Source organism: Arachis hypogaea, chromosome 9, assembly GCF_003086295.3.
Source record: "Arachis hypogaea cultivar Tifrunner chromosome 9, arahy.Tifrunner.gnm2.J5K5, whole genome shotgun sequence".
Taxonomy (NCBI): domain Eukaryota; kingdom Viridiplantae; phylum Streptophyta; class Magnoliopsida; order Fabales; family Fabaceae; genus Arachis; species Arachis hypogaea.
In genome coordinates, this window is record NC_092044.1 from 12,562,512 (window position 1) to 12,590,058 (window position 27,547).

General features: G+C 28.0%; 2 protein-coding genes across 2 annotated transcripts; both read right to left on the reverse strand.

Moving 5' to 3' along the window:
* Positions 1–496: 496 nt before the first annotated feature.
* Positions 497–4,149, reverse strand: LOC112710418 (ubiquitin-like protein ATG12). Its single transcript, XM_025762617.2, has 5 exons — positions 3,817–4,149; positions 3,643–3,701; positions 1,830–1,898; positions 1,682–1,744; positions 497–787 (listed from the first exon to the last, which is right to left on the reverse strand). The coding sequence occupies exons 1-5, from the start codon at positions 3,848–3,850 to the stop codon at positions 728–730; spliced, it is 285 nt and encodes a 94-aa protein (XP_025618402.1). The 5' UTR covers positions 3,851–4,149; the 3' UTR covers positions 497–727.
* Positions 4,150–7,535: 3,386 nt separating this feature from the next.
* Positions 7,536–11,773, reverse strand: LOC112708892 (transcription factor MYB1-like). Its single transcript, XM_025760815.2, has 4 exons — positions 11,641–11,773; positions 10,879–11,008; positions 7,875–8,449; positions 7,536–7,567 (listed from the first exon to the last, which is right to left on the reverse strand). Exons 1-4 carry the CDS (start codon positions 11,771–11,773, stop codon positions 7,536–7,538), a joined length of 870 nt encoding a protein of 289 aa, XP_025616600.1.
* Between the last annotated feature and the right edge of the window lie 15,774 nt (positions 11,774–27,547).

Below are 27,547 nucleotides of genomic sequence, written 5' to 3' on the forward strand. Positions count from 1 at the left end.
GAGATTTATTATACCAGTGCTACAAATATAGTAATACTTGTTCAAAGTCGCACACCACATTAATCCAGCGATCTAAAGAATCAATAATTGTTCACGGATGTTTTTGGTTTGATCAAATTTTGATTTAACTATTTATTAATCAATAAAAAATAAATTCTTGCCAAATAGTTCTTAATCAGATTTTTAAAACATTACATCTATCAACTGCTTGCTTAAGAAGTGCTGGGTTATCCTCATGCTTCACATAGAACAACCCTGATCAAACAAGACTCCTAATAATACGTTTGGTTAGGGGGATAAAAATGGAACAGAGAATTTTCATGAATGAAAATTACATTGTAAATTAATTACACATGGTTCATTTGTGAAGCATTTCATTCCCTTTTTACCTCTACAAAAGAAGTAATTTGCTTAAACTACATATAACAACACGATAATGATTAAAGTAAACACGTTAAGGATCAGCACTTCAACCATGTTAAACATGGGTCCCTCAAAACCATAACAATCCGTAAATCATGATATTAATGAACTTTTCTTTTTGTCGCGACATTCAAGTGGGTAACTCTGCTTTGAATTTATACACGCAAAGGAAGAAAAAAAATAATTCAAAAAAACAACAAATTTTTGGGTTTCATGTTTCTGTTCCATTCTATCTTTTTGTCAAAACTAAACGTATTCACAATTAATAAGAAGAAATTATATGCTTAGCAAGTATCATTCAGAATTAGCCCCATGCCATAGAACATGCGTAGTTGACCACCAATTTGCCATCAAAACCAAAATTCTGGAAAATAAAAACCAAACAAAGGAGAAAAGAAAATACTCAAATGACAATTTGACAAATAAATTGCATGATTATGTATATAAAGCAGCACCAAAAACATCTAAACAGTAATTAGAATATTGACTGCCATTGCTACTCTAGCATCTTTTGGCTAAACACCTGTAAATATACAATCTTAGACATAGAGATGGAGAAAAAGGAATGACCCGGAAAAAACACAATATTTACTAACAGAAATTCTAGAAAAATTCCAACGGTTTGCAAAAGCAAATCTATCATAGCAAATAGTTTAATTAAACTAAAACCCCAGATGAATTATTCAAGGTTGAACCATTACCATTACTTTCATTTTACTCTCTGGTTGAAATCCAACTTATGCGTATGATAACCTAGGTCCTAGGTTACATGGATATGGGTACAATAACCAGTACTAGTTGACTAGTTTTTACAAGAATATTATACAAACTACAGATCTATAAAATAGTATAAGATAATTGTCCTTGCAACACCAAATTTTCAATAAAACTACTTAAATCGTGAATTTAAAACTTTTATATTGTACAGGACTAGCATGCACACTAGCTTATTGTAATGCTTGAATAGGAAGTACCAATGGTATTTTGAAGAAAGATTCAAAAGAAAACAAGGGTACTTATCCATGTGCACCCAAGAAATACCTAATCTACTGCATGCTCAATCTAATTAACCAAGGGGTAGCGGGTGGCCTCATCATTTTTCTTTTAAATGCATATTATTCTATCTTCCTTCCCTCAGAAAAATTTCAATTGGTTAAGTATTATGATTCTTTTTTTGCCCCACAACCAAATTACTTAAAAACTATAAGATCCAGTAGTTATAAAAACTAATAGAAAAGGGGATCCAGTAGTTTCTTACAGTATACAAATCAATGATCGATTCATCAGGATTGGGTGAAAAAGCACTGTTTACATATACAAACTGCAAACACAGGAATCAAATTTGAGTATGCAGATCCTTTAGAGTTTAGACAACTATACAGGTAAAATACACAGTGATTGTTTACCAATGTTTCCCTGTGGAGTTGCCGTCTAAGAAAATCTATCACCTTTGCAAATTTATCAGCTCCTGCTATCTGCAATATCAAATATAAAGACATTATTTTATATTTCAAGATTTCAAGAAGAATGCATGTAAAAAACTAACAATTCATTCTTGCTAGCAATCCTCGAAATCATTACTTTCAGATTTGACTTTTCAACTATTAAGATCTGCATGTTCCATTTCTGATCAGTTCTATATTCAAACTTGTATCAGCCACAGAAAATTCAGGCAGATACAAGTCTACAGCTTTCTTTCCCCTTATATCAGTGACGGAACTTCATTGGGACAGGAGGGGGCAGCTCGCCTCACCCCGTCCCCCCTTTTCTCCCTCCCCTTTCCCCTCCTAAACTTCAAATTTTCATTTACATATATGGTGTATTACTTTCACTGATACACCGTGAAAGATTTTACCAAAAGTAATGTGGTCTTATATGATCCCCTAAGATTTGAGTCATCCTTCATCACTGGTTGGAATTGCAATATCAGTTATACAATTAAAAATAACATGGGTAGCACAGTACAAAACAAATAGAAGATGGCATTTTTAGGGGTCAGAATATGAAAATGTGTCCTCAATAACATTAAATTGTGTACAAAATGAAAGTAACAAAGACATATAGAATTGCAAAAGTTACAGAAGGAAAATGTAATAAAGATTCACATGTAATAATATTGATACAGAGCCATCTATTCTTAGTTCATATGGTTAATTTGTTTAACATGATGCAGAAGCTCAACACCTAGCTGTTTATCAGTGACCACATGATACAGAATTTTAATAGCACATTATTTTGTACACTCAAAGTGATTGCTTCTCTTGCATAATAGCATATTCTTTTCACCATCAAAGTCTTCAAAAACCCTCTATTTTCCATCACAGAAATCTAACACCAGAATTTAGGACAACAAATTAAATGAAATACGAACGATCTACATTCACTTAACTAAACCGTGTAATCTTCATCTATAGTTCTCATGAAAATTACAAACATACAGAGACACAAAAAGTTTTGGGAGCACAAGATAGTGCGCCATAGGACACAATATAGTGCACCCTAGGACACAAATTTCTAGGATTTTCTATCCTAATAAAATGTGGGGATAGAAGAGACTTTTTTTTTTCTGTTTCTTGGTCTTTGTATTTGTATCATGTTTGGATAACTAAATTTTCTTATAAGGTATGTTTGATTCCTAACATGGAGCAAAAAGGATGAAAACAGTGAGTCAGTTGAGACATATCTTTCTTTTTGAAGGTATAGAAACATGTTTTTTGTGTTGCTAGATTCTGGAAGTGCATAAATTTTCTTAAAAATTGTCTGAAGCGGCTAAGATAGGGATAATATTAATTCCTTTTTGTTCTTAACATTTCTGTCTCATCTATGTTGGGAGTCAGAACAGTAACCAAACTACAACTAAACTCAATATGCTAAATTTTCACAGCTAATCCAACATATGTTCGCCTCCACAAAGAAAATCATGAATGCAGACTCGAATAGAAGGTCGATCATCAAATTACAGTGTAACGATTAAGATGAGTTATGTGGCTAACCCAAACTAATACTTAGACAAAATATTGTAAACAATTACAATTCAGATTCAAACAAATCATAGTCCACATTCAAAAGTTTGAATTAGAAACTAAAAAAAGAAAACGAAAAAGCATATAGATCACAATAAGCAATGAGAAAGCACAGAGATTACGAAAAGCAAACAAAATCATGTGAATTTTGAGTTGAAGTCTGGGAAAAATATAATGCTGCCATTACAAAGATCACCTTGAATTTAGATTGCTTGAGAATAGGAGCATCACCAGTGGCTCTCAGATGAACAACCACTGCCACAAAACCAAAACCCTAGTTCACGCACCCAAGCAAATAATAATAATAACGAAATAAATAAAACCTGTTTGATTGATTCAGAATACAGAAAACGAGAGATTGGGAAGCAACCTTTACGAACGGAACTTGGTGACTCAGCAGCCATTGCTGACACTTGAATACCTGAATATTCTTTATATTTTTCTTTTAACTCCAATAGAGATCAAGAACGACGGCCGAATAGCCGAAATAGGGTGAGGAAGGGGTATTTGCTTTGAGAGAATATGAGCAGAAATTGGGGAGAGGTCCGCAACACTGGGACGGTGGAGAGAGGCTCATCGACGGCTCCTCCGGTGAGGTAGCCGCCGCCGCTAAAGAAACGAAGGACGAAGAGAGGCAAGGTGTGGGACAGTGGGAGTATTCGACTGGTTAACCAAAATCTGATTAATTTCTAACCCGGTTCAGTATTGAAACCGGGAAAATATATTTATAGTCGGCTTTGACCCGTTTCAATTCAACTGGGCCTTTGCCCAAATGTGTTGGCTCTTTGGGTTGGACCAGGTTCTGTACACCTTCGAAAATTAATGGGGAAGAGAAAAACCCGAAACAAAAAAACTTTTTTTATTGTTCATTTTTTTCAACCTTAGAAGTAAAAAAAATATTAACATAGTCTAAAGTATATAATTTGTTACAATTTAATTTGATTGGTTTGATATTTATTTTAAATTTGATCCTGTCTGATCCAAACTATTAAGATTTGAATTGGTTTGCTTTATTCGATTTTTATAAAAGAAAATTTTAGGATTTTATTATTGAAAAATATTTATTGATAAAATAAAAAAATCTTATTTTATATTCAGAAAATAATTATTAAATAATAATAATACATAAAATTATGATAAAATTGTGTAACAGATTAAATATATTATCAGTAAAATATTAAATTTAATAAGAAAATAATAGTATTATATTATTTTATAGACATTAACTTGAATTGGATTGGACCTTTAAGAAGTAGATTCAAAACCTAAATTAATTTATGCAGTTTACTAAAAAAAAAAAAAAGGAATCCAATTTAGTTCAAATTAGTGTGAATAGTTTTATTTAGTTTGGTTTGAATTTAAATAAATGCCGAGAGATTGTGCTACAAAACAAGAGAAGACTGCTACAACCTTCTCCTGAATGAAGCAGTCAACAAACACTACTCAAAACTAAAAACGTCCATAACTCGCCCAGTGAGTCAGTGACATGTTAGGTAACTAACACTTTTTACTTATTTTTCTTTGAACTAACACTAACTAACTCTCTACTTTTCTATGATAAAAGTATTAATTTCTAACATTTTTCATAAATAACAACAGGATTTTTCAGAATTTAGATGTGCTTAAGGAATATATGCTACATGTATGTTACTGAACTTACAAGATACATAAATGCTTGTTAAAGATATACAAATTATTTTTTTGTGAAAACTCAGGTGAAGTTGACTTCACGTGAAGTTGATATTTAAGAGTTGTTAGATGAAAATTTAGTCAAATTAGTTAAATTATCTAACAGCTCTCAGATATCAAATTCACGTGAAGTCGACTGCACCTGAGTTTCCACCTTATTTTTTATATCCGCTTTTTCTTACCGCGATGAATATAATTGTGTAAAATTATTATAGTTATACTTCTAATTACAGGGTGTGTGATTGGAGAATTATAAATAATTTTTAAAAATTTTAAGATGAGAATATCATATTTTTATATTTAGTTTAAAGTTTAAAAAATTATTTTTAAATAAATTTAATTTCAAAAAATCAAAGACCATCTTTTTAATTTCTAAATATATTTAATTCTCATAAAAATAAAATCTGAATAATAAAGTAATTCTTGAACCCACACTCCTAAAGTGCTTAACCAAACTTTGATCTCACATCCGATCTAACAATGCTGTTCTGTGAACAGTTGACTGCCACCATGCGTTACTTTGCTCAGTTTGTTGCATTATTCCAATAGATAATATACTTGATATTGATACATTTTAATTATTCCAATATGTTTCTATATGATTTGACTAAATAAAAATTGGTAGAATCTAATTAAGTCACATGAACCAATTTTATAAATCATATTAATCACAATATGGTTGTCAAATTCGCTAGTAAACTCATAAAATCATCATAGTTTGTGTCTAATTAAGTAATAGAATTAAGTTGACTTGGCATCAAATTACTCATTCTGGTTCTCCTTCGTCATTTTGAGCGTCACTAAGGTAGTGTTTGTTTTGAGATATTGAGACAGAGACTGAGAGACTGAGATTCAGTATCGTGTTTGTTAGTTCAAAGACTGGTACTAAAATTTTTGTCTTTGTCTCTAAAATTTCAGTATTTCAGTACCTCCAAAAAGTTGGGACACAGGAGACTGAAATTTTTAGAGATGGAGACTGAAACTTTAATAACATTTTATACCTAAAATACTTTCATTTCAATTAATTAATTCCAATTTTATCTTTTGTGCAAATTAAATTAGAGTTTCATTCTTGTTTCAATTCATGTCTCTCATTTTGCACCAAACAGAATACTAAGATTTATTTCAATCCATGTCTCTTAGTCTCTGTCTCTCCGTCTCAATCTTTCCGTCTCTGTCTCTCCACCAAACGCTACCTAATTGTTATTGTTGCATTTGCTTTTGATTAGAGCTTTTGAATTCTGCCCCTAATAATTATTATTTATTCGTGCTTTTGTTTTGCTTCGAGTTACTACCACAGTTTATGTATGTGTTATTTTTTTGCCACTAATTAATAGCCTATTACAAATTTATAGTCTTGTAACTTATAATTTATTTGATTGTTAAATGTAAATAGTTTATTTAAATTATGCTTCATGGTTGTTATTTCTTACTAATTTTTTATTATTTAATATTGTTGACCTTGGATTTTTAATTGTCAATTGTTATCATGTTGGTTCTTTAGACTTGACTTAAAGATTTTAATTATATATGGCTATTAGATGATTCTGAATTGGTTTGACATTTTTGGAGTACGTTTAGATTTGAGTAAATATATATCTAACTTTATATATAATATTTTTTTAAAAAATAAATTCATAATAGATAAACTCATATAAGTTTATGGATAGAATTCACATGTTAAATCTAGGTAAATTCTATAAATTTATTTAGATTCGTAAATTTGACGAATTTAAAATATATTTAAAAAATTAAAAAATTATTTATATATTAAAATTAGTTACATATATTTATATATAAATATATATAATTTAATTTATTTTTAATATATATTTTTATATTAATAACTAATTTTAATGTATATTTAATATAATTATTAAAAGATATATACGGTCAACTAGTCAACTATTAGCCATTAAAATATTAGATAAACATATAACTGTTTATATCAATATTATACATCTGTTGTGAGACAAAAATTTGTACATAAACTAATATGAGTCGCATTTCTAAAGTGATGGATATGGTCAATCATTTTAAAAAATCAAACACTAAATTAACTCGTTTGTTATACTATCTCAATAAAAAAAAAAAAAAAAGGGAGATGTAATAACTTGAGTTTAGCTGAGCTATAGCTCCAACCAAAAGAATATACAACATTGCTCACTTAGATGATTAAATTATAAAATAACAGAGGAATAGATCTTCCAATTTTTTTTAATTATTTTATTATGATTTTTTTATCATATACATCAGTTTAAGTAAGTTAAGAAAAAACAATAAAGGGTGAAAAATTATACTTAAAAAAAAAAAAAAAAATCCATTCTGATGATGAGAGCTCTTATACAACTTTAATACAATATCTTCATTTTACATTACAAGATGAAGGAACAACATTTTTCAGCCGAAACCTAGCTCATTCATAATCATTTCTAAAATATTATTAAACAAAACAAATAATCCACACACATTGTGTTTTTCTTGTTCTTTTTTTGCCATATTATTAATTAATAAGTGTTTTTTTTTTTCAAAGCCAATCAAATCCAGACTCTATAATATTTTCCATGTGTTGAAAATCAAAATCCGTATCATACAATGAATCACTCCAAGGCCAATGGAAATGGGTGTCATTGAATGATAATTTTGGATATAACTGCCCTACTGCTTTATCAACTGTGCTATTATTATTATTATTATTATTATTATTATTATTATTATTATTATTATTATTATTATTACCACTTCCTTCCAACATGTTATTTTCCAAACATGATGATGCTTCTGCAAAGTCCATCTTGAGAAGCTCCGAATAAAGATTATTTCCCTCCGTTTGAAAATCCGCCATGAAATCCAACGCTTCCTCGATGTTTTTGTTGTTGTTATTATTGTTGTTGTCGTCGTTGATATTCGTGTTACTCTCTGAAGATGGTGACACCGGAAACACCGGGGATGAAGACGATGAACCTTTCATCTTGTAATCCGTGGCATTAACATTATTATTAATGTGATGATTATGAACCATGCCTTCATTATTTTGTTTTGTGATAATTTCTTTGGTGAGTATGACCTTATTATTATTAGGCCATCTTGTGGCTTTAGTCTGGACCAAACAAGAACCAATATTATTTTGTAGGTAATTATTAGGGCATGGCCATTCTCGGGTTTTCGGATTCGGGTTCGGATCCAGTTGGAGCAAGTTTGATGATGAGCAATTTTGGGTACCATTTTGAAGCTTTCTTCCAATGTTGGTATTCCAATAGTTCTTGATTTCATTGTCTGTTCGTCCTGGAAGCCTCCCAGCAATCAAGGACCACCTAAGATTATTAATAATACATTCATTTAATTAATTGTTACTTATATTAGCATCTGCGGCTAAAAATAACAGAAATTATATATATTTAATTTATATTAGAAAAGTATATTCACTTATATTTACAATAATTAAAACATCTTAAAAGTAAAATTTAATTACTTTATTGACCTTTATAGTTTTACTAAATTTACAATTAGATTCTTATATTTTTTTTTCCATTTCAATTGAGTCTCTACACTATTTTTAATTTTATAATTAGGTCATTCAATTTTTAGTGTAAAAAATATTAGAGTTAACTAAATATTATTCGTAAATTAAAGGTATATATCTACAATTAAAAATTAGTTAGTTATAACATTTTAGATATTAAAAAAACCTAATTACAAATTAAAAATAGTGTAGAAATTCAATTGACAAAGAAAAAAAATATAAAAATTTAATTATAAATTTGATAAAATTATAAAAAAATAATTAAACCTAATAAAAAGGTAATTAAGATAAATTTAGTTACGAGTGTTTTTGGAATATACATTAAATATGTTGAATAACCATTTTATTAATTCGAATTAAATGATATCAATCTCAATTAACTAAAGTTATACTGTTGAATAACCATTTTAACGGGGCAATTTTTTATAAAAGTTTATAGATCATGTCTATAAAATTAAATTTCATGTCAATCTAAACTAATTTGCTATACTTTGTATTGATAAAAAATTACCGTAATACAAAAGTTTAAAAAGTCTATGAATATGAAATGTTAGAATATAGTCTTATTTATATTCAGCTGTCACAAAATGTACAAATAATCTTTATGATAGGTGATTGTATATAATTTAGCGATTAGATTGATAAAAATTAACTATTTTAATTTCATGAAAGTATATGAGTAGTGTAACTTTAGTTGAATTGATATGATATTCGTGTCAACTTATATTATCTAATTATATATGTCAGTCTTCAAAAAAAAAAAAAACACTTACAAAGTCGAAATACAGATATTTAAGAATATTATTATTTGCAATATTGTTGGTTGATAATAATAAAAACAATTTTGTTATTTTATTATCTAAGAAAATAATTATGTTATATAGACATAAAATATCACCAGTTACTGACTAGTCACTCTTATTATAAAGATACATATTAGTATATAGAATGATCATCAAATATTTACATTTAATTTATAATTAGATTGTATAAAGCAATATTTCAAACTCTATATATATTATAATCAAGCAACACCAAGTATATTTAAATTTTTCATGCATGGAAGATATAAAGTTTAGGACTTTCGCTATATTTACATTTTCTTTTCTTTTCACACCTTTTGTTTCTAACTCTTGAAAAGGCATGGCACCTTTAAAAGAAAAACAAAAATTGAGATCACTGTTAAGGAAAAAAATATATGGCAACTTAATTAAAGCACATGTGGAAACTTCGAAAATCTTGATGACGACTTCACAATTATATAAAAAAGACATAAAAGGTATAAGATAATAAAAGAAGAAAAGGATGTTTAGAGAAAAAGAAGTCAGGTTGTTATTTTGTCCTACCTAAATATTTTAATAAGTATTAATAATGATACTATTAAAGTATTAGTGTTTCTCATCTTATTTATTCAAAATATAAGATAACTTGTATAATAAATTATTTCTCTAATAAAATAGTATCATTATTATTATATAAGTCCCTAATAAAATATTATTAGAAAAATTAGTCTTTAACTCTTTTGAAAAATGATAAAATGGTCCTTAATTTATCTAAACAATAGTATATATAGTAGTTATTGATGAGGAATTATATTATTAAATTGTTTAAAACTTTAAAAAATTAAAAATGAGTTAAAATGCAGATATTGTCATGAAACAAAATATTAAAAGGTGAGAATTGCTTATAAGAGGCGACAATAAACCAACAAAAAAATAAAAATGATTTTAGTAGGGACTAGGGAGCGACAATAAACAAACAAAAAAATGGGGCCATGATAATAACTTATATACCCAAATATCTTTCCTTTACTTTTTGAAAATATTAAAAACTCAATTGTTTTGTAATTTTTATGTAAAGTTTTTTATATGTTAATAATTTATTTACTTGTGGTGACATTAGGGATAATAATTAGATAAGAATTAAGATCGTATATTAAAGATTATTATTTGCTTAGAATGAGGATTTTTAATTATATATTTATACATGTTAATTAAAAGAGAAATCTTTGATACAAAAATGAATATTATTGAACATTATGTTAACTCTATAGATAATTCATGAATCCAATAAAAACATCATAATCAGTAGTAAAGTATATTCACCTAATATAATTTTATGCGAATGTACGTATATTATTTATTTATTTATATTATTACAAATATATTTTTGATAAATTTCTTCAATTAGAATATACATAAAATAATGAAAATGATTGACCTGTTTCCGAGAAGGTTGTGAAGGCGGATTATAAGCTCTTCTTCATCGTGAGTAATATTTCCTCTTTTAATGCCAGGTCTTAGATAATTCAACCATCTCAGCCTGCAACTTTTTCCGCATCTCTTAAGCCCTATGCATCAAAACATTACATTACACAACTACTAAATGTAAATAATTCAAATACACTTATATATATAATGACTAATGAGAAATGTTAAGTGAATAACACCTTTTTTTTGTCTTACATTTGAACTAATATTGACTAATTCTCCAAATTTTTACACTAAAAATGTTGCTCGACTATTTTTCATAACTAAGAACACACTTTTTTTTTCAATTTTCAGTTTCAAAAAATATTTATTATATATGTAATTTTTTACATTAAAAATGTTAGCCACCTAGCATTTTTCATAACGAATAGCACATTTTTTTTCGATTCTCAGTAATAAAACTATGAAAAAATAAGAAAAAAATAAAAAATGTTGTAGTTTGTATTTTTTTAATTGATTTTTAATTGATTGAATTATAAATTATTGTAAAAGTAAAATTAAATATATATAAAATATTCGTCAATAAAAATAAAAACAAATAAAAATAAAAAGAAATAAAGATAAGATAAAATAATAAAAATTAAAATTATAACTGAATTTATGTATTCTATTGTATAGTTATAAGACTTTTTTATTATTGTCATATGAGACTTTTTTATTATTGTCATGAGATAGAGTGAAAGAGCATTTGAAAAAATATTTATGTACTGACCTGCTCTTTTGGGTAAGTGTCTCCATTTTCCTTCACCATGAATCTTAATGTAGTCTGTGAGAATTTTGTCTTCCATAGCAGTCCATGCTCCTTTGTTCAAACCTTCCTTAGAACAGCAAGGACTCCTTCCCATATCTTTCAGTGCAATCAAGAAAGAGAGTGACAATGCAAGAGGCCAAGAGCACAAAGAAAAATAGAATCTATGTCAAAGAGATGTGTCGCTGTTACCTCCTTTCCCTCAACATATATATACAATTCTACATTAATACACTACTCTTTATATTATCAAATTAATTAATTACAAGCCTAGCTGGCTAGGTCTCCACCACCAATAATTTGCTTAATAACATATATTTTTCCCAAAGATTTTGTGCATGTCAGAGTGGGGTCATACATATTTGCCTGTCCTTACCTTTTACTTTATTATGGAATAAAATAAAAAAATATCTTGTTAATACTAAAATTTATTATTAAAGTAGTCTTTACATATTTATTAATATTTATACAAATTATTCTCTATATCTTTTAGTATAAAATAATCAACTATTAGAAGAATTAATTAAATTTATCAAAACAATATAATCAATTTTTTTTATAAATATACAAAATTAACCACAATTTTTTTCATTTTATTTATATTTTGATTATAAATATAAATTTAATTTAATTATATTACTTATAACGTTTGATTATTAGTATGAATTAAGATAGATGTTATTGTTTGTAAAGTTTGATCATAAATATAGATATACGATGCCAATGAATTATAACTCAAATAGTATTGTCTTTTTATATTCATTTAAGAGGTCGCGAGTTTGAGCCTTTTTATCTTTGATAATAAAATATAAATATGTGATGATTTATATTTTTGATAATATTAGATAAATAATAATATAAAATTATTTTATTTAACTTAAAATTTATAATATTATATAATTATTTTAACAATAATTAAAAAATATAAAATAACATAACAATAATTAAAAAATATAAAATAAAATTATTTTAAATTTATCTATATAATTACATATTATAAATATTATATACATAAAATTTAGACGTTAATTCAAGTAAAGTAATTTTAGTTATTATTACTTTAGCATAACCAATCATAATTAAAATCATAATTAAATATACACATCCGTCATTCATATAATATAAGAATCACTGTATAGATACTTTTGCTTCTATCTAACTTTCTCTCACTCTTGAAAGTTTGTTGGATGTACATTTTCTTATATCGCTATATAATTAATTAAGCACGTTTACATAACCCGGAGAGAAACGTACTGTGAGGAATAAGTGCTCTCATATTTTTTGTATTTTGTTTTTTACCTTGTGTTCAGAATTCAATACTCAACATCATAATTTTGTACTAGAATAGTTATAAAAAATGTTGTAGGCATTTTGCCTCAATCTGAATTTATTTCATGCAGAATAATGTAAAGACACTACAGACAATGATTGATTCTTTAGTGACATTTGAAGAAATTTACTAAATTATAAAAAAGTGGAAGCTATATATACCAGTAGCATTTTTATAAGCGATCTAATGCTGCACGAAAAATTTCAAATGTTCTTAAAATATCAATATTTTAATAATTTTAACCGTTAATTTTAATTAATATATTATATTATATTATATTATTGAAATTAAATAGTTAAAACTATTAGAATACAAATATTTTAAGAACATTTAAAATTCTTTCCTATATATGTTAATAAAATAGTTTTAACTTTTGTATACTTTTTATTTTTTTTAATAACAACAAAATTTGTAACTAGCTTAGATTAATTAACTGGTTAAATCATTCGTCTCTTAAAATAAATATATAAGAGATTTAAATTTCGCCTAATGCAAGTAATAATCTATTAGTCAATAACCAATTTTTAAATGGAGATTAAATATGCGACGAATTAGTATTTAATTTATCGAACTGAATAATACCGTACTATGAGAAATAAAAAATACAATGAAAATAAATTAGGTGATCTATCAAGAGTTTATTTTTTGATATGTTATAAAATAGGTCTAGATTTAAGTTATTTTAGAATCCTAAATTTGTTAATAAATTAAGTTTAGATTCATGAAATAGTATGATTGGTTTGTCAAGCATACTTGAGTCCATTAAAATAAAACAACTTATAAATGAGAAAATAATCTAAAAGTATATTCATCTCTACAAAAAAATTTGGTTATTTTTCTTAAATATTATATAAAAGTTAACCCTTCTTAACAATTTTGATATTAATTTTTTTTAATTATTAAATCTTTTTAAGGGTCTTTTTAGAATAAATTTTTTAAAAAAATATTAGAACCAACTTGTATAAAATCAGATTTGGGTGTCTGCTAAATATGTAAAATTATTTAGAATAATAAGTATAATAAATTTAAATTATTCAAACTTCACTACAAATAAACTTTTGTAATTATGATAAATTATTTATATATAAAGTTATTTTTATCTTAATAGGATGAAGTATGCTTATCTTGTCGGATCAACTAGACTATTTGACAAATCTAAACCTAATTGATTAACAAATTTAGGATTCTAAAAGAAATTAAATCTAGACCTATTTTATAACACATCAAAAATAAACTCTTAAAAGTCACCTAATCTATTTCGATTTAAGATAATATTTTTTTATAATTTACATATAATGAGTTTTATTTAAAAATTTGATGTCAACTAATAAATTACTATAAATTTATAAACACAAAATAACATTCAAAATTCTACGTTTATTTAAACGACCGAATAAACTAACTTGTTTCATCAAAGGTAATCTTTCATTACAAACGAAGTCTATAGGAATGTTTACTTATACAATATTTTATAATATATTTTACCCTGCCGTCTTATTTTGTTAGATAATGGGCGGGAGGAATATAACTGAAAGATTGAATAAAAGTGTCTAATTTGAGGTAAATTCTAATTCATTTTAAATTTAAGATACAGATTTTTTTTTGTTTTTAAAAATTTTATGTGTAGTCAACTTTACGTGAAGTTGATAATTGAAAACCGTTAAATAATTTAAATGATTTGATTATATTTTCATCTAACTAACGACTGTCCGTTATCAACTTCATACGAGGTCGACTGCACTTGAGTTTTCACTTTTTTTTTTCCGAAGATGTTCTTCTTCAATAATTTAGAATACATAATAATTTCTACGGTAGAAACTGTGGTCCGACTTGTAAATTTCATTTGTTTGAACTTTAGAGATTCTTTTGTTTGTCATTTTCTAAATTCGGATTCCCCAAAATAGATACAATATATTATTTAGAAATGCTTTTGAAAATTTGAATTGCGGTCAAGGAACAACAAATACAGGAAAAAGACATAAGCACATCCACGAAACTGTAAATGTATGTACTTCAGTGCAGATACTATTGGCGAAGAAAGTTCAACAGAATTTTATGTGTATAAACCGATCGAGAAATAAAAAAAATAAAATTATTAATAATATTGTTATACTCCCGTCAAAAAAAAATTGTTGTATATATAGGTAAAGTGTATGTTAGAGTTAATAGAATATTTTTTAAAAAATTAAAGATATTTTATAATTAAAAATTTAATTAGATATTTTATTATTTTTTTTATAATAAATATTCTGTTAATTTTAATATTTTTTATACGAAAAAAAATCTAATTATAAAATTAAAAATAGTATAAGAACTCAAAAAAAAAATATAAAAGCTTAATTCTAATTTTGATAAAATTATAAAAATTAATAGAATAATTAAATTTATTTATTATTATAGTGCCGTTAAAATTAAGATCATACTTTTTATATTTTGACAATTTTATTATTTTTTATTTTTTAATTAAAAAATATTGTGAAATAATAAAAAAATTTATTTTAATTATAATGACATCTTTAAAATGTTGTCAACATTGCATAAATATCATAGCCCCCATACTAATAACCATTATAGCATGGACCACAATGACAATGGTTATTGTTGTAGTAGTGATTGGTGGCAGACTGGAGCTACACGATGAAATTAATTTCTAAGTTAAGATATTGGCTATATTATGTAAATTTAGCTAGAAATCTAGATATGTTTTGAATATGAAACAAATCCAAAGCTTTGTCGATTGTCGTTACCAAAAGGAAAAAGAAAAACTAAGAGCTGATGAACACATAGTTAAGTAGCAGGTGAAGAGGAATATATGTGTATCTTACTAGGAAGTGAAAGGCATGAATCATTTGCTTTTACATTGTATTGAAGAGTTTAATGATGATGCACTGACAATCACATCTGTTCTTTTGGATGATCATTCATGTCAAAGGTTACAAAAATTGGATCGGTCATTGAACCGGTTGAGTAATTAGTTCAATGGTTCAATGATTATAATTGGGAACGAACCGTAGTTGAACCGGTTTAATTAAAAGGCCAAGAATTTGGTTTCAAAAGAGTGATCTTAGCAATAGACCGCCTCAGTGCATACAAGTTGTCTCTCAAATGTTGATACAGAACATCATCAGAACAAGTCTTAAGACACAAAATGCAGAAAAAATTGTTCTTCTTCTTTCCAAGCTTACATAGGGATGCCATTGAGCTCTAACATTTCCTCCAAAAGCAACCAAATCCAAGATTCAACACTACAGACTTCAAGAACCACCACAAATACTCAGATACAATGAGAATTGTTCTGAAATTACAAAAAACGCATGCTTCTAACGCTTCTTCCAGATCAAGATTTCACAAAAACTCATGCTAGCTCAGCTCCAAATCCTAGGGATTCCAATTTCCACAATAGCAAGAAAGAAAAGATTTCTCATACTGACAATAGCAGGAATTCAAAAATTGAACTTTGCATTAAAAAAAATAAACAAGCAGATGAGCAGAAACCAGTACCTGGCAGAGAGATTGATGGAGTAGTGGGTGAACGGGAAGGAGAGGCAGATCTCAGATCTGGCCGCCGTGATAACTCTGGATCTCAGATCAGGGGAGCTGTAAACTTGCTGGCTACTGCTCGAATCAGGGAAGAATGACCAGGTTAGAGTCGAGGAGTTTACCCCCGACGACATTGAAGAAGCATGCAGCGACACTTGCCGCGGAGAACGGAGAGGCGAGCAGAGAGGCGATTTGGGCGGCGAGCCGGCGACAGAGACGAAGTAAACGAACTGGAGACAGAGGGATGTGGGTGGGGTGATTGACGCCGGTTGCGTCAACGGGGAGAGGAGGAGCCGAGGAGTGCTTACTGTGAGAAGCAGTTGTTGGTGGGGGTTGCTCTTGTCTGAGTTCTCTGATAGGGTTTAGGTTGTCTGAATTGTGAAAGTGAAGGGAGAGGGAGCCTTCTGTACTGCCCGTATGGGCTTTCTTTTTTTTTCTGCGTCGAAAACGACGCCGTTTCAAGCAACAATAAAAAATCGGAACCTTTAAAAACTCGGCCAGTTTGGCCAATTTACCGGTTATTCACCGAGACAGTTCTGGATGTCAACTGGACCAGTCAGGTGACCAATTTTTGGTTAATCCGGTTGAACCGACTGGTCCGGTCCGATTTTCAGAACGTTGTTCAAGCCATTAATTTGAAAAAAAAAATTATTTTTACTGATGTGACATTATGTAATTAGATACATGTATAAAACTACCTCAGTATATCAAAATTAAATTTGGAATCGAATGGGGTTATGCCAAATAATTTAAAAGATAGAAAGAAGAAGGTGGATTATTCCCAGTTTGGGTGAGGTAGTGGAACTGGAATCAAAGAAACAATCAATTTTGAAAAGAGCATGGGGAATATGAATCAAGGACAAAGTACTCTCATGATGATGTGGATCAATAACCATCAAGAGCAAAGAGAAATGATGGATATGTGCTGAATTATTTATCCCAGGTTCTAGAATGTTTTTGCAACTTGGTGGAGGTGGGGTAGGGTGGGGGTTTATTTTCTTATTTTCTTTGATTTATTGAGTATGTGACTCTACGTTATTACTAGGATTTTCATAAGACATATTATAATTTTACACTTCTCAATCGCATACACAATTACAACACAAAACCATGCACGAATCCTGACACAAAATGTAGAATTTGACAATTTTTAATAAAGATATCGCATTGAACGCGTCAATTTGTTATATAGGTTTTTATGTTTTGCATATTAAAAACTGATGAAAACTTAGGTGAAGTCGACTTCACGTGAAGTTGATATCTAAGAGATATTAGATAAAAATTTAGTCAAATCAGTCAAATTATCTAATGACTTTCAGATATCAATTTCACATGTGAAGTCGACTGCACTTGAGTTTCTAAAGAAGAGAGCAAACTTGGCAGAATGAAACATGTATCCAAATAATTAAACATGAAGACAAACTAATAATTGTGTATTTAGATATAACAAACTAAACAAGTAACACTTTACAGAATAAAAAATGTGTTTTCAGTACATAACTTAGAATCTTCGCAAAATTTCGAAGGATTCAAATGGAAAAAGGGAGTAGACTTTGACAAAGTTAAATAAAAGAGACTTGCACAAATGTGAGAATTAAAGTAATTGTATTTCTAGTGAGAAATTTCAACTCTTTATTCTTTGTTCCCATCCATGTTTATAAACACACTCGACCAATTCCTTGTCATCACATAATAATTCACAGTTTCTTCTCATCCGTAACCATTTCCGGCAAGACCTACTCGACCCTCCGATCATTAATCGAAGCCTCCCTTTGACTTGATCCCTTTGCGGCGCAACACTTCCTTGTCGATTCGAAACTTAACTGTAAACCACCTTGAATCATTATCAAGAACTCATTTCGATATCTCCCACCTAACCTTGATCATTCCTTCTACTCGACTTTCCACACATTTTGTTGAGTAACAGTTTCACAACAAAATATTTGTTATAAAGATAAAATAAATTTAGTCAAAATCTAACTATACAAATTTTAGTTATTGTTTCACTTGATTTTGGTAATCTCAACAGGATGCTGAATTAAACTTGTATCAAGATTTCAGTTTAAAAAATAGATACTACTCTTTTAAAAAAGAGTAAACCATAGTTATCAAACCCGACTCGACCCGATCATCCGGTCATCTAGCCGAGCCGAGCCACTCGTTGAACCGTTTACGCAATAGACCCGGTAGAACCCCGTTCGACCCGACGGGTTTCATGCAAACCCAGTGACCCGGCCGGTTAATCCAACCCGGTCCGGGTCATGTTTATTATTTTTTTTATTTTTTCTTCCCTGAAACGACATCGTTTCAGACCCCCCACCCCCTCCCTCTTTGAATGAACCCTAACACCCTGGCGTCACAGAGTGGAACTCATCCGCTCCCCTCCCAAGCCTTCATCTCTCTGTCTCTGCTCTCTCAAGCCCGGCGTCAGCAGCAGGCAACCCCTCACCTTTACCTCGTCACTCTCTCGAGCTCGACACTGGCATCCCCTCACCTTCACCTCGTCTCTCCCCACGTCGTCAGTTCGTCGCTCCCTCAGCATCGTTAGTTCGTCACTCTCAGTTTCTGGGTCTCTCACCTCGTCGCTCTCTCGGTCTCTCACTGTGGGTCCTGACCCTGCGTTTGCTTCGTCAAAACCAGTGAAGCAACATCTGCTCCCTCGGGTGGTGATGGTGGTCGTCTTCTCTACCAGGCGAGCTCCAGTTTTCGACCCTGTTCTTTCTCTAGTTCAATGTTGATTTCGGTGAATCTGGTGGTTGTTGAATATGGCTATTGCTGTTTTATTTAGTTTTTTGAGTTATTGTTGCTGTTATTTCTCTGGTTTGATGCTAATTTTGGCGAACCTGAGCAAATTATAGAGTTGTTGCTGTTCTTTTTATTTGTTGAATGTTGGTTTTTTAGAGTTGTTGTTGCTGTTCTTTCTCTGATTCGATGTTAATTTTGGTGAACCTGAGCAAATTTTAGAGTTGTTGTTGTTCTTTCTGTTTGCTGAATACTGGTTTTTTAGAGTTGTTGTTACTATTCTTTCGCTGATTCGATGTTAATTTTAGTGAACCTGAGCAAATTTTAGAGTTTCTGTTGTTCTTTCTGTTTGTTGAATGTTGATTTTTTTGAGTTGTTGCTGTTCTTTCTGTTCTTTCTCTGGTTTGATATAAATTTTAGTTAGAATTATTGTTGAATATGGCAGTTGCTGATGTTGTTTAGTTTTTTAGAGTTGTTTTTGAACCTGAGAAAATTTTAGTGAACTTTGATTGAATAGTTAAATTCGTTGTTGATTATCGTTAGTGAACTTTGGTGGTTGTTGATTATCATTAATTATTGCTGTGTTGCTGTGTTTCTTTTGCTTGAATGAAAAGGCTTTCCAACTAGCCATTGTACCTGAGATTGCAACAAGTCCTTCCTCTTCTTTGAAGCTTGTTCTTGGTCTCAGATATAAGTTCTACTAGTTTGTCGGGGAAACTCTTGTTTTTCTTTCAGGAGTTAGTTGGTGGCATGAACACCTAGCCCTTTCTTATTTTTAGTATTTGTGATAATCATAGAGTTTATAATAATAGAGGGAAGACTAACCCTGCTTAGAGTCATTGTAAACAAATTGTGGATTTACCGATTGTGTTATCTTTCACTTGTCTTTGTTGATTTAAATTAAAAAAGTATTTTGTACTAGAGACTAATATATTATTTTTTTAGATAATTAGTTATGTTTAAAAATTGATATTAAATTACTAATGTTTGTAAAGATTTATATTTTAATTTTTAAGATATTACTTTAATTTTATTCATATAATTTTAATTTTTTTTAGTTATGACCGGGTTGACCGGGTGAATCAATGACCCACCGATTGAACCAGTAATTCGGTGATCCGGTCGTATAACCGGGTTGATTACCTGTTCGGTTCTGATAACTATGGAATAAATTCGATCCGAAAATTAATTAGTGTTTGTATTAAGAAAGAAAAATGTATGAAATTCGACCAAGTTAGATGTCGAATGAAAAAATAGATAGAACCTAAACAAAATAATATAGTTGAAGTTTAAAAAATGGAATACTTGACTAGACAAGGAGAAAGAAAACAAATATAAATACGTAATAAAATAATTGAGATTTAAATTTAACAAAAATTAGTGTACTTGAACGAGATAAATTGAAAATGACAGAACAGATAAATTTGAAATAAAAGAAACAAAACCAATAAAGGAAATAAATAAAAAGTTGACTCCAGATATTCACATGCGCACTTTCATGACCTTTCGTTGCATCGCTAGAATTGAAAATGTTTGTAGAATTTTTGTGTGATGATAAAGTCTCCTCTATTCTTCTAAACGTCTTCTATTTATAGACCTTTAGAATAGATTTGTTCCTGAAGAACCTTGACGACGACCTAGTTCTTTCTTTTCCTCAAGCCACGACTTTGTCTTGACTCTGAAGAATTTTTATAGTGGACTCCCTACATTCTGTCTTGTCTTAGGGCTTGTTTGGGTGAGCTTCTAAGAAAAGATCTTTTTTCGAGTTATCTTTTTTTAAAAGATCTTATAAAGAAGTAAAAGTAATTTTATGTTTGGATATCTCATGTAAAAAGGTCTTTTTATCTATCAATTATGTTTGGGTATAACAATATAAAAGTACTTTTTTGTTTATTTATTACATGAAAAACATATTTTTTTTAAGGAAAAAAGATCTTTTAAAAAAAGATGTAAATTACAGCTTCTCAAAAAAAATCTTTTTTTTTTATTTTACTAGTGCTTTTACTTTTACTACTAGAAATTTGCCAAACACGTTAAATATTGAAAAAAGATCTTTTTTTAACAAAATAATGGCGCCCAAACATGCACTTAGTCTTCAAACCCCACATTCTTACATCGTACTCACATTTAGCCACATTGACTTCGGCTATCATTTCTATTATAGTCGAAGCGAAGGTGAATTTTTCTATAGCCAAATATTTCATCCATCGATCGTGTCCTAAACTCCTATGGATCGTAGTTGAATTTTTTCTAGGTCGAAATTCGTACCAACAGTTATAACAACTTTTTTTAGTTGATAAATTATAAAAAATTTATTGGTGTTAAAAAAATATTATATGGTACGTATTTTAAATGTTCGTAATATGAATAGATCAAGTATTATTTAAAAGTTATTAGTTTACATTTTTAAAATGTTCAATTTATTTGATGTACTTTGATTTTGTTTATTTAGTTGCTAAATTGGCATTATGTTATGGATTTAGATTTTCTTTATTTTAACCTAATAAGAGATTATAAATACCTCATAAATTATTGTAGTTATTATTCAATGATTAGAGGTATGAAATCTCTCTTTTTGGTTTCGTAATGAAACTATGATGTAGATAGGTAAGGTTGAGTGAGTCATTCTCTTGTTGTATTGAGGAATTGGATAGCAGGTTGAGGAGTCCATTGGCCTGGACAAGTTAGGCTGAGAAATCACTTTCTTGTTGCGTCAAAAAATTGGATAGAAAATAAAGTGGTTTTCTTTGTATTTAATTCCAATCTATGTCTTTTATTTTCTATTTTAATTTCAATGTATCTTTTTCATTCAATTTAAATTCTTATCTTTTTGTTTATCATTTTTTGTTTATCACTATATGTACATTAAAAATTAACTATAGAAATAATTACTATGTATTTATGTATCTTTATATATGAGAAATATTAAGAAACTATCAAAATTTATTATTTTTAGTCATTACTTGACCATCAACTTAATTTTTTAGTCTAAGTTCTTTAATCTAATAATTTAACAACATATTTTATCTAATAATTTTAAATATTGATAATTAATTGATTAATTATTAGAATAATAAAAAAACATTTGCCGTAATAAAACAATCAAACTTTATATACCAATAAACTTTTCTATTACAATAAATTAAAAGTCGTTCATAACCAATCAAGTTAATTATAGGACACAAGCCTACGACGATTTAAAATGACAATTTCAAGCGTAATAAATAAAAAAAAAGCGCTAAATGATAAAATTGCTCAAGGCCAATATGTGAATTAAGAATTAACTCATAAGGAAAAGGGGAAAAAAAGTGTTGCGCAATACAGTAAATACTAAATAGAATAAACAGAACGGCGATCACAAAGTTTGGAACGTTCAGATTTCAGAACAACATGTGCCCAATATATTGGAATGTTGAACCAAGAAGGCGATCCATCCAATAAAAAAAAAAAAAAAAAGAACACGCACAGTAACTCACATGCAAGATAGTTACATAACCGTACCATTTTTGCTGGCATTTGAATCCCATGCTTCAATTTGATCCAGCATATTTTATATGTGGTCAAAAGAGGACATGGAACTAGACAAAATGAAATGATTACAAAGCCAATTCTATGGTGCCTATGAATTGTTCCCTAAATTTTGCCTAACTTACCTTTTGTAGTAAATTTTAATTTTTTAAAAATTATTTATTGTTATATTTTTTAAATTAAATATTATTTTTTAACCTTTTTTAGTAAATAAACAACATCTTTTAAATACCATAGCATTCACCTGATTACAAAGGGAAAACCTTTCTCGATGTCGGGAATAATGCAAATAATGGCATGTATTGTTTGAGAAGTAACGGCAACTTCGCCTTACATTATAACTATTATAGAATATGAAAGATTGTCAGATATACCACTTTACTTTTTTGAACATCAATATTCCACTCCTCATCATTATTGAGATTTATTTATTAAATAATTTATATATAGACCAAAGTGGAGAAAAATTTTAGGGTACGAGATTTCAGTTTAATTAACAAGTATTCATGTTTATTATAACAAGGAATACTATAATAAAAATTTTATAATTGTTTTCATAAGAAAATATTTTTTTTATTCTTTGATGATAAATTGTATAATTAGATTTTGATATTTATAAAAGTGTTGTCTTTATTTAAAATGTGGCTAAATAAATAAGTCACATTTTAAACAAAGCATCTTTATAAAAAAATATTTTTGTCATTTTTATTTGAGTAGTTGTCTATTATGATAAGCTATTAGAAAGTTGACACTATATAATAATAATAATAATAATAATAATAATAATAATAATAATAATATATTCTTTTTAATTTCTAATGATCGGTTCGAAAGACAACACGTTTTTCTATAATTCAAAATTTTTTTAATCAATTCTTCTATAATTCAAAAATTTTTTAATCAGTTTTAACTACTTATGTAAAGATGAAAACTCAGGTGAAGTCGACTTCACGTGAAGTTGATACTTGAGAGCCGTTAGATGAAAATTTACTCAACTCAGTCAAATTATCTAATAGTTCTCAAATATCAACTTCATGTAAAGTCGATTGCACCTGAATTTCCACGTTATGTAATTAGTCTAAACGACTCATGTTATCAGTCTAAACGGCCTCTAACATATCAGTAATTTATTGTTTATAGGAGCTGCTCTTAGACCAGTAACAAAAACTGTTTACACCAATTACTTAAGTAGTTAAAAAGTGATTAAAAAATTTTAAATTATAAAAGAATGTTTTGTCATTCTAACAAATATTCAGGAATTTCAAAGATAATTTACTATAGTAATAGTAGTAGTAATAGTAGTTATATGGGTTTTGTTTTGAGATCACAAAACTAGTTGGTCTGTGATTTCAATTCTCTCACTTTTGTTATACCGTTAGCGTATACATTAAAATTACTTTTATTTAAAGTAAATTTTTCGTTTAATTCATTAAATGATATTGCTTAGTGTGCATGTGTATGTATATAAAGGTGTTTGAGATGTTTGGATTAGAAAGCTTTTTTGGTTTTCTCATGTTTGGTCTTTTTCTTTTTAATTAATATACCAATGTAACTACAAGTAATAACTTTTCATTCATATGATTTTTTATAAAAAGCCAACATTGAATTATAAATTTATAACTTATAAGAAATCTTTGATTATAATATGTCATGTATGTAAATAAAAAAAACATGATATTTTTTATATACCTAAAAAATATGATATATGTAAAAAGTCTATATTTATAAGAACTATTTGTGCATGTACACAACTAATTATGCCTAATATTTGGTGAAATTTGTCATAGATGCATGATCTTTTTATCCTGGATTATTTTATTAATTATGTGATTAAATGATAAAATCAATAAAATGTAATTCTATAATAAGCCATATATAAGCAGTATTGTAAATTTGTAACTGATGTCATCTGATCTTATTTGAACTCATATGTGAAATTAATTACATATATAAAATATTTAATTTTAAGCACATTTTTATTAATAAAAAACTTACTTAATGTAATATTGATGGAAAATAATTTTGATTAATTTATTTATTTTTATTTCTAGTCCATAAGGAAATTATTTTTTCCTTAAAACTAAAAATGTATTTCAGTTTGATGTTGGAATATTAATTAGAGTTGAATAAAGTTGGTAAAGTGCATGAAAAACAAGAATTTTGTAAATGGAACATATTGAAAAACCTTCAGAGTAAGGTGATTGGATGTTCGCCACTATAAATACTAGAGGTGGATTAAATTAATATTTAACTCGAATGTGGTTTTGAACTAAGCGAACAAATATTGTTTTTAAATATTTATTTATTAATTTAAAATTTGAAAGTAAGGCTATTGTTTGAGAAATAAACTTGCCAATGCAATAGTAATTATGACATATTAGTGAAAAGAATTAAGGTCGTTATCATGAATAGGATCGAAAATAAGTCGAGTTTAATTGAATCAGGTTAAACTTTAATCAGCTTACGAAAAATTAAGCTCGATTAATTAATAATTGAGTCTGTCTGTCTGTGTGTAAAATTCAAGCATGGTTTATCATAAATTCACAATTAAATATATATAAAATTAAAATTTACATAAAAAAGTATCAATTGTATATATTATTTATCAATCAATTATAGTTTATGAGATTTATATAATTATAAATAAAATTATATATTATTATATAAATTAAAAATATAAAATACATAATATATGTATTAATATAAATAATTATATACGTAATATATATATATATATATATATATATATATATATATATATATATATATGTATTGCATGTTATGGTAACTACGGTCTTTCTCGTTGAATTTGGTGCTGTCTTCTTTATGTTTTCTTCTATTGTTGTTGTTGGTGAATTGTTAGAAATTTATAGTAGCGACGAAATTTGGTTAATTTTTTTTAGTGAAAAAACTATTTAAAAATTTATTATAACGTTAGAAATATTTTGCATCGTAGATGATGTTGCTTTTGAATATAAACTTAAAGTTTAAACACAAACAGTAATTTATGCTAAAAACTAAAATAAGTCTTAACCTTAAAATGTTATGTTAGTTAGATCAATTAAAAAATATCATAGACCAAATTAAATCTCTACTTCAATTCAGCTTAATTTGGAAAGTTTCATGACTAGCTACTTTATCATTATGAACCACGGGACCAAATTAGGAAAAAAAGAAAACTAGCTTGCATGTTAAAATTATGTAGATCATAGAGATAATAATAAAATCAGTTTGTGTTAATCTAATAGTTAATTCACTGATTTGTTTTACTCTGTACATGTTTTTTTTTTTGTTCAAAAAGGATCGAACTCATTTTATAGATGTTATTATTTTTTTTTAGGTTAAAAAAGGATCGAATTCTTGACTTTTTAGACATAGAGTTTTAATAACATGTTATGAAACCACTCATTCTAAAAATTTAAGTTGATGAGAGAAGATAATATTAATGATTATATCTCTAACGGACACAATTAAAAAAAAAAAAAAAAAGAGAGAGACAATAATGAAGATAACAGTATATGTCGACGAAGGAATTCAAAAGCGTAATTGATTGAGGCAGCGAATTGACCCCAAAAGAAGAAATTATAATGGTGGGGTTATCGGTTCATCACACTCACTGAGTCTGGGAGACATGCATTGAACATTGTCAGTGTTCAAACCACAAAAGGCTACTGAAAACTGAAAATTGTGGTCTTCCTCTCTATAATCTTCGTGAAAATTATTGTCACATGACGAGAAAGTTCAGTACTTCAGTTTACCTTTTCGCTATATGGAATGATGATATTGATGAGGTACTTAATTAAGGCTTCAGAAAATAAATGTTTGTTGATCATAAAATATTTAAATTTTGATAATTTTAATCATTTATATATACCATAGTTTAATTTTGATATATTTACAGAATTGTTTAATCATATATATTTTTTTAAATAATTATTTACACAGTTATAATATAAAAAATAGTTAATTTTATTAATATGATATTATATAATTAAATATATATATAAAATTATTTTATGTTGACAGTAAATTAAAATTAAATTTTTATATAAACTATTTTAATATTATAAAAATAATAAATTAATCTGAAAAATAACCTAGAAACTACTAGAATAGTCTTGGTAGTTCATTTAAAAATAACCAGAGAATTGACTGGGATTTCTCGTTAAAAACTGATGAATTCGTAATTATCGGTAGGGATGGCAATGGATAGAGTAGGGTAGGGTTTAAACTCAATTTTAACTCTATTTGCGGGTTGAGTTTTTAACCAACACTCAATTCTATCCTACATGCGGGTTGAGAAATACCCAACCCTAATTCTACTCACACTCAACCCGCGGATATCCGACCCTATTCGTGGGTTGACAAAAAATAAATATTATAATGACAAATATTTCATAAATAATATAAGTATCTCCTAAACAACATAACCATTAAATAGCACAAGTTATTCCATGAACATTCAAATAACACAAATTGAAAAATACGTTTTATAAAAATAAATGAGTAAAGTTTATAAATTTATAAATTTAGTTTAGTGGCTAGGAACTTTAGCACATGCTTAAAGTCCTTGATTCAACTCTTATATATAATATTTTTAAACATATATAATATATATTATGGATGTGCGGATTGGACGAGTAGAATTGAGGCTCAACCCATCTTATTCGCTCTGCGCCTAACTCTATTCGCAGCGGATTAGATTGACAACTCTACTCGATCGGGTTGGTA

Coding starts and splice junctions, on each gene's coding strand:
- LOC112708892 (XM_025760815.2), bottom strand. CDS start 11,773: ATGGGAAGGAGTCCTTGCTGTTCTAAGGAAGGTTTGAACAAAGGAGCA. Junction 11,009..11,640: donor ACACTTACCCAAAAGAGCAG/GTCAGTACATAA, acceptor TTTGATGCATAG/GGCTTAAGAGATGCGGAAAA. Junction 8,450..10,878: donor CACAACCTTCTCGGAAACAG/GTCAATCATTTT, acceptor TAATAATCTTAG/GTGGTCCTTGATTGCTGGGA.
- LOC112710418 (XM_025762617.2), bottom strand. CDS start 3,850: ATGGCTGCTGAGTCACCAAGTTCCGTTCGTAAAG. Junction 3,702..3,816: donor ACCAAGTTCCGTTCGTAAAG/GTTGCTTCCCAA, acceptor GTTTTGTGGCAG/TGGTTGTTCATCTGAGAGCC. Junction 788..1,681: donor CGATCATTGATTTGTATACT/GTAAGAAACTAC, acceptor TTTATTTTCCAG/AATTTTGGTTTTGATGGCAA.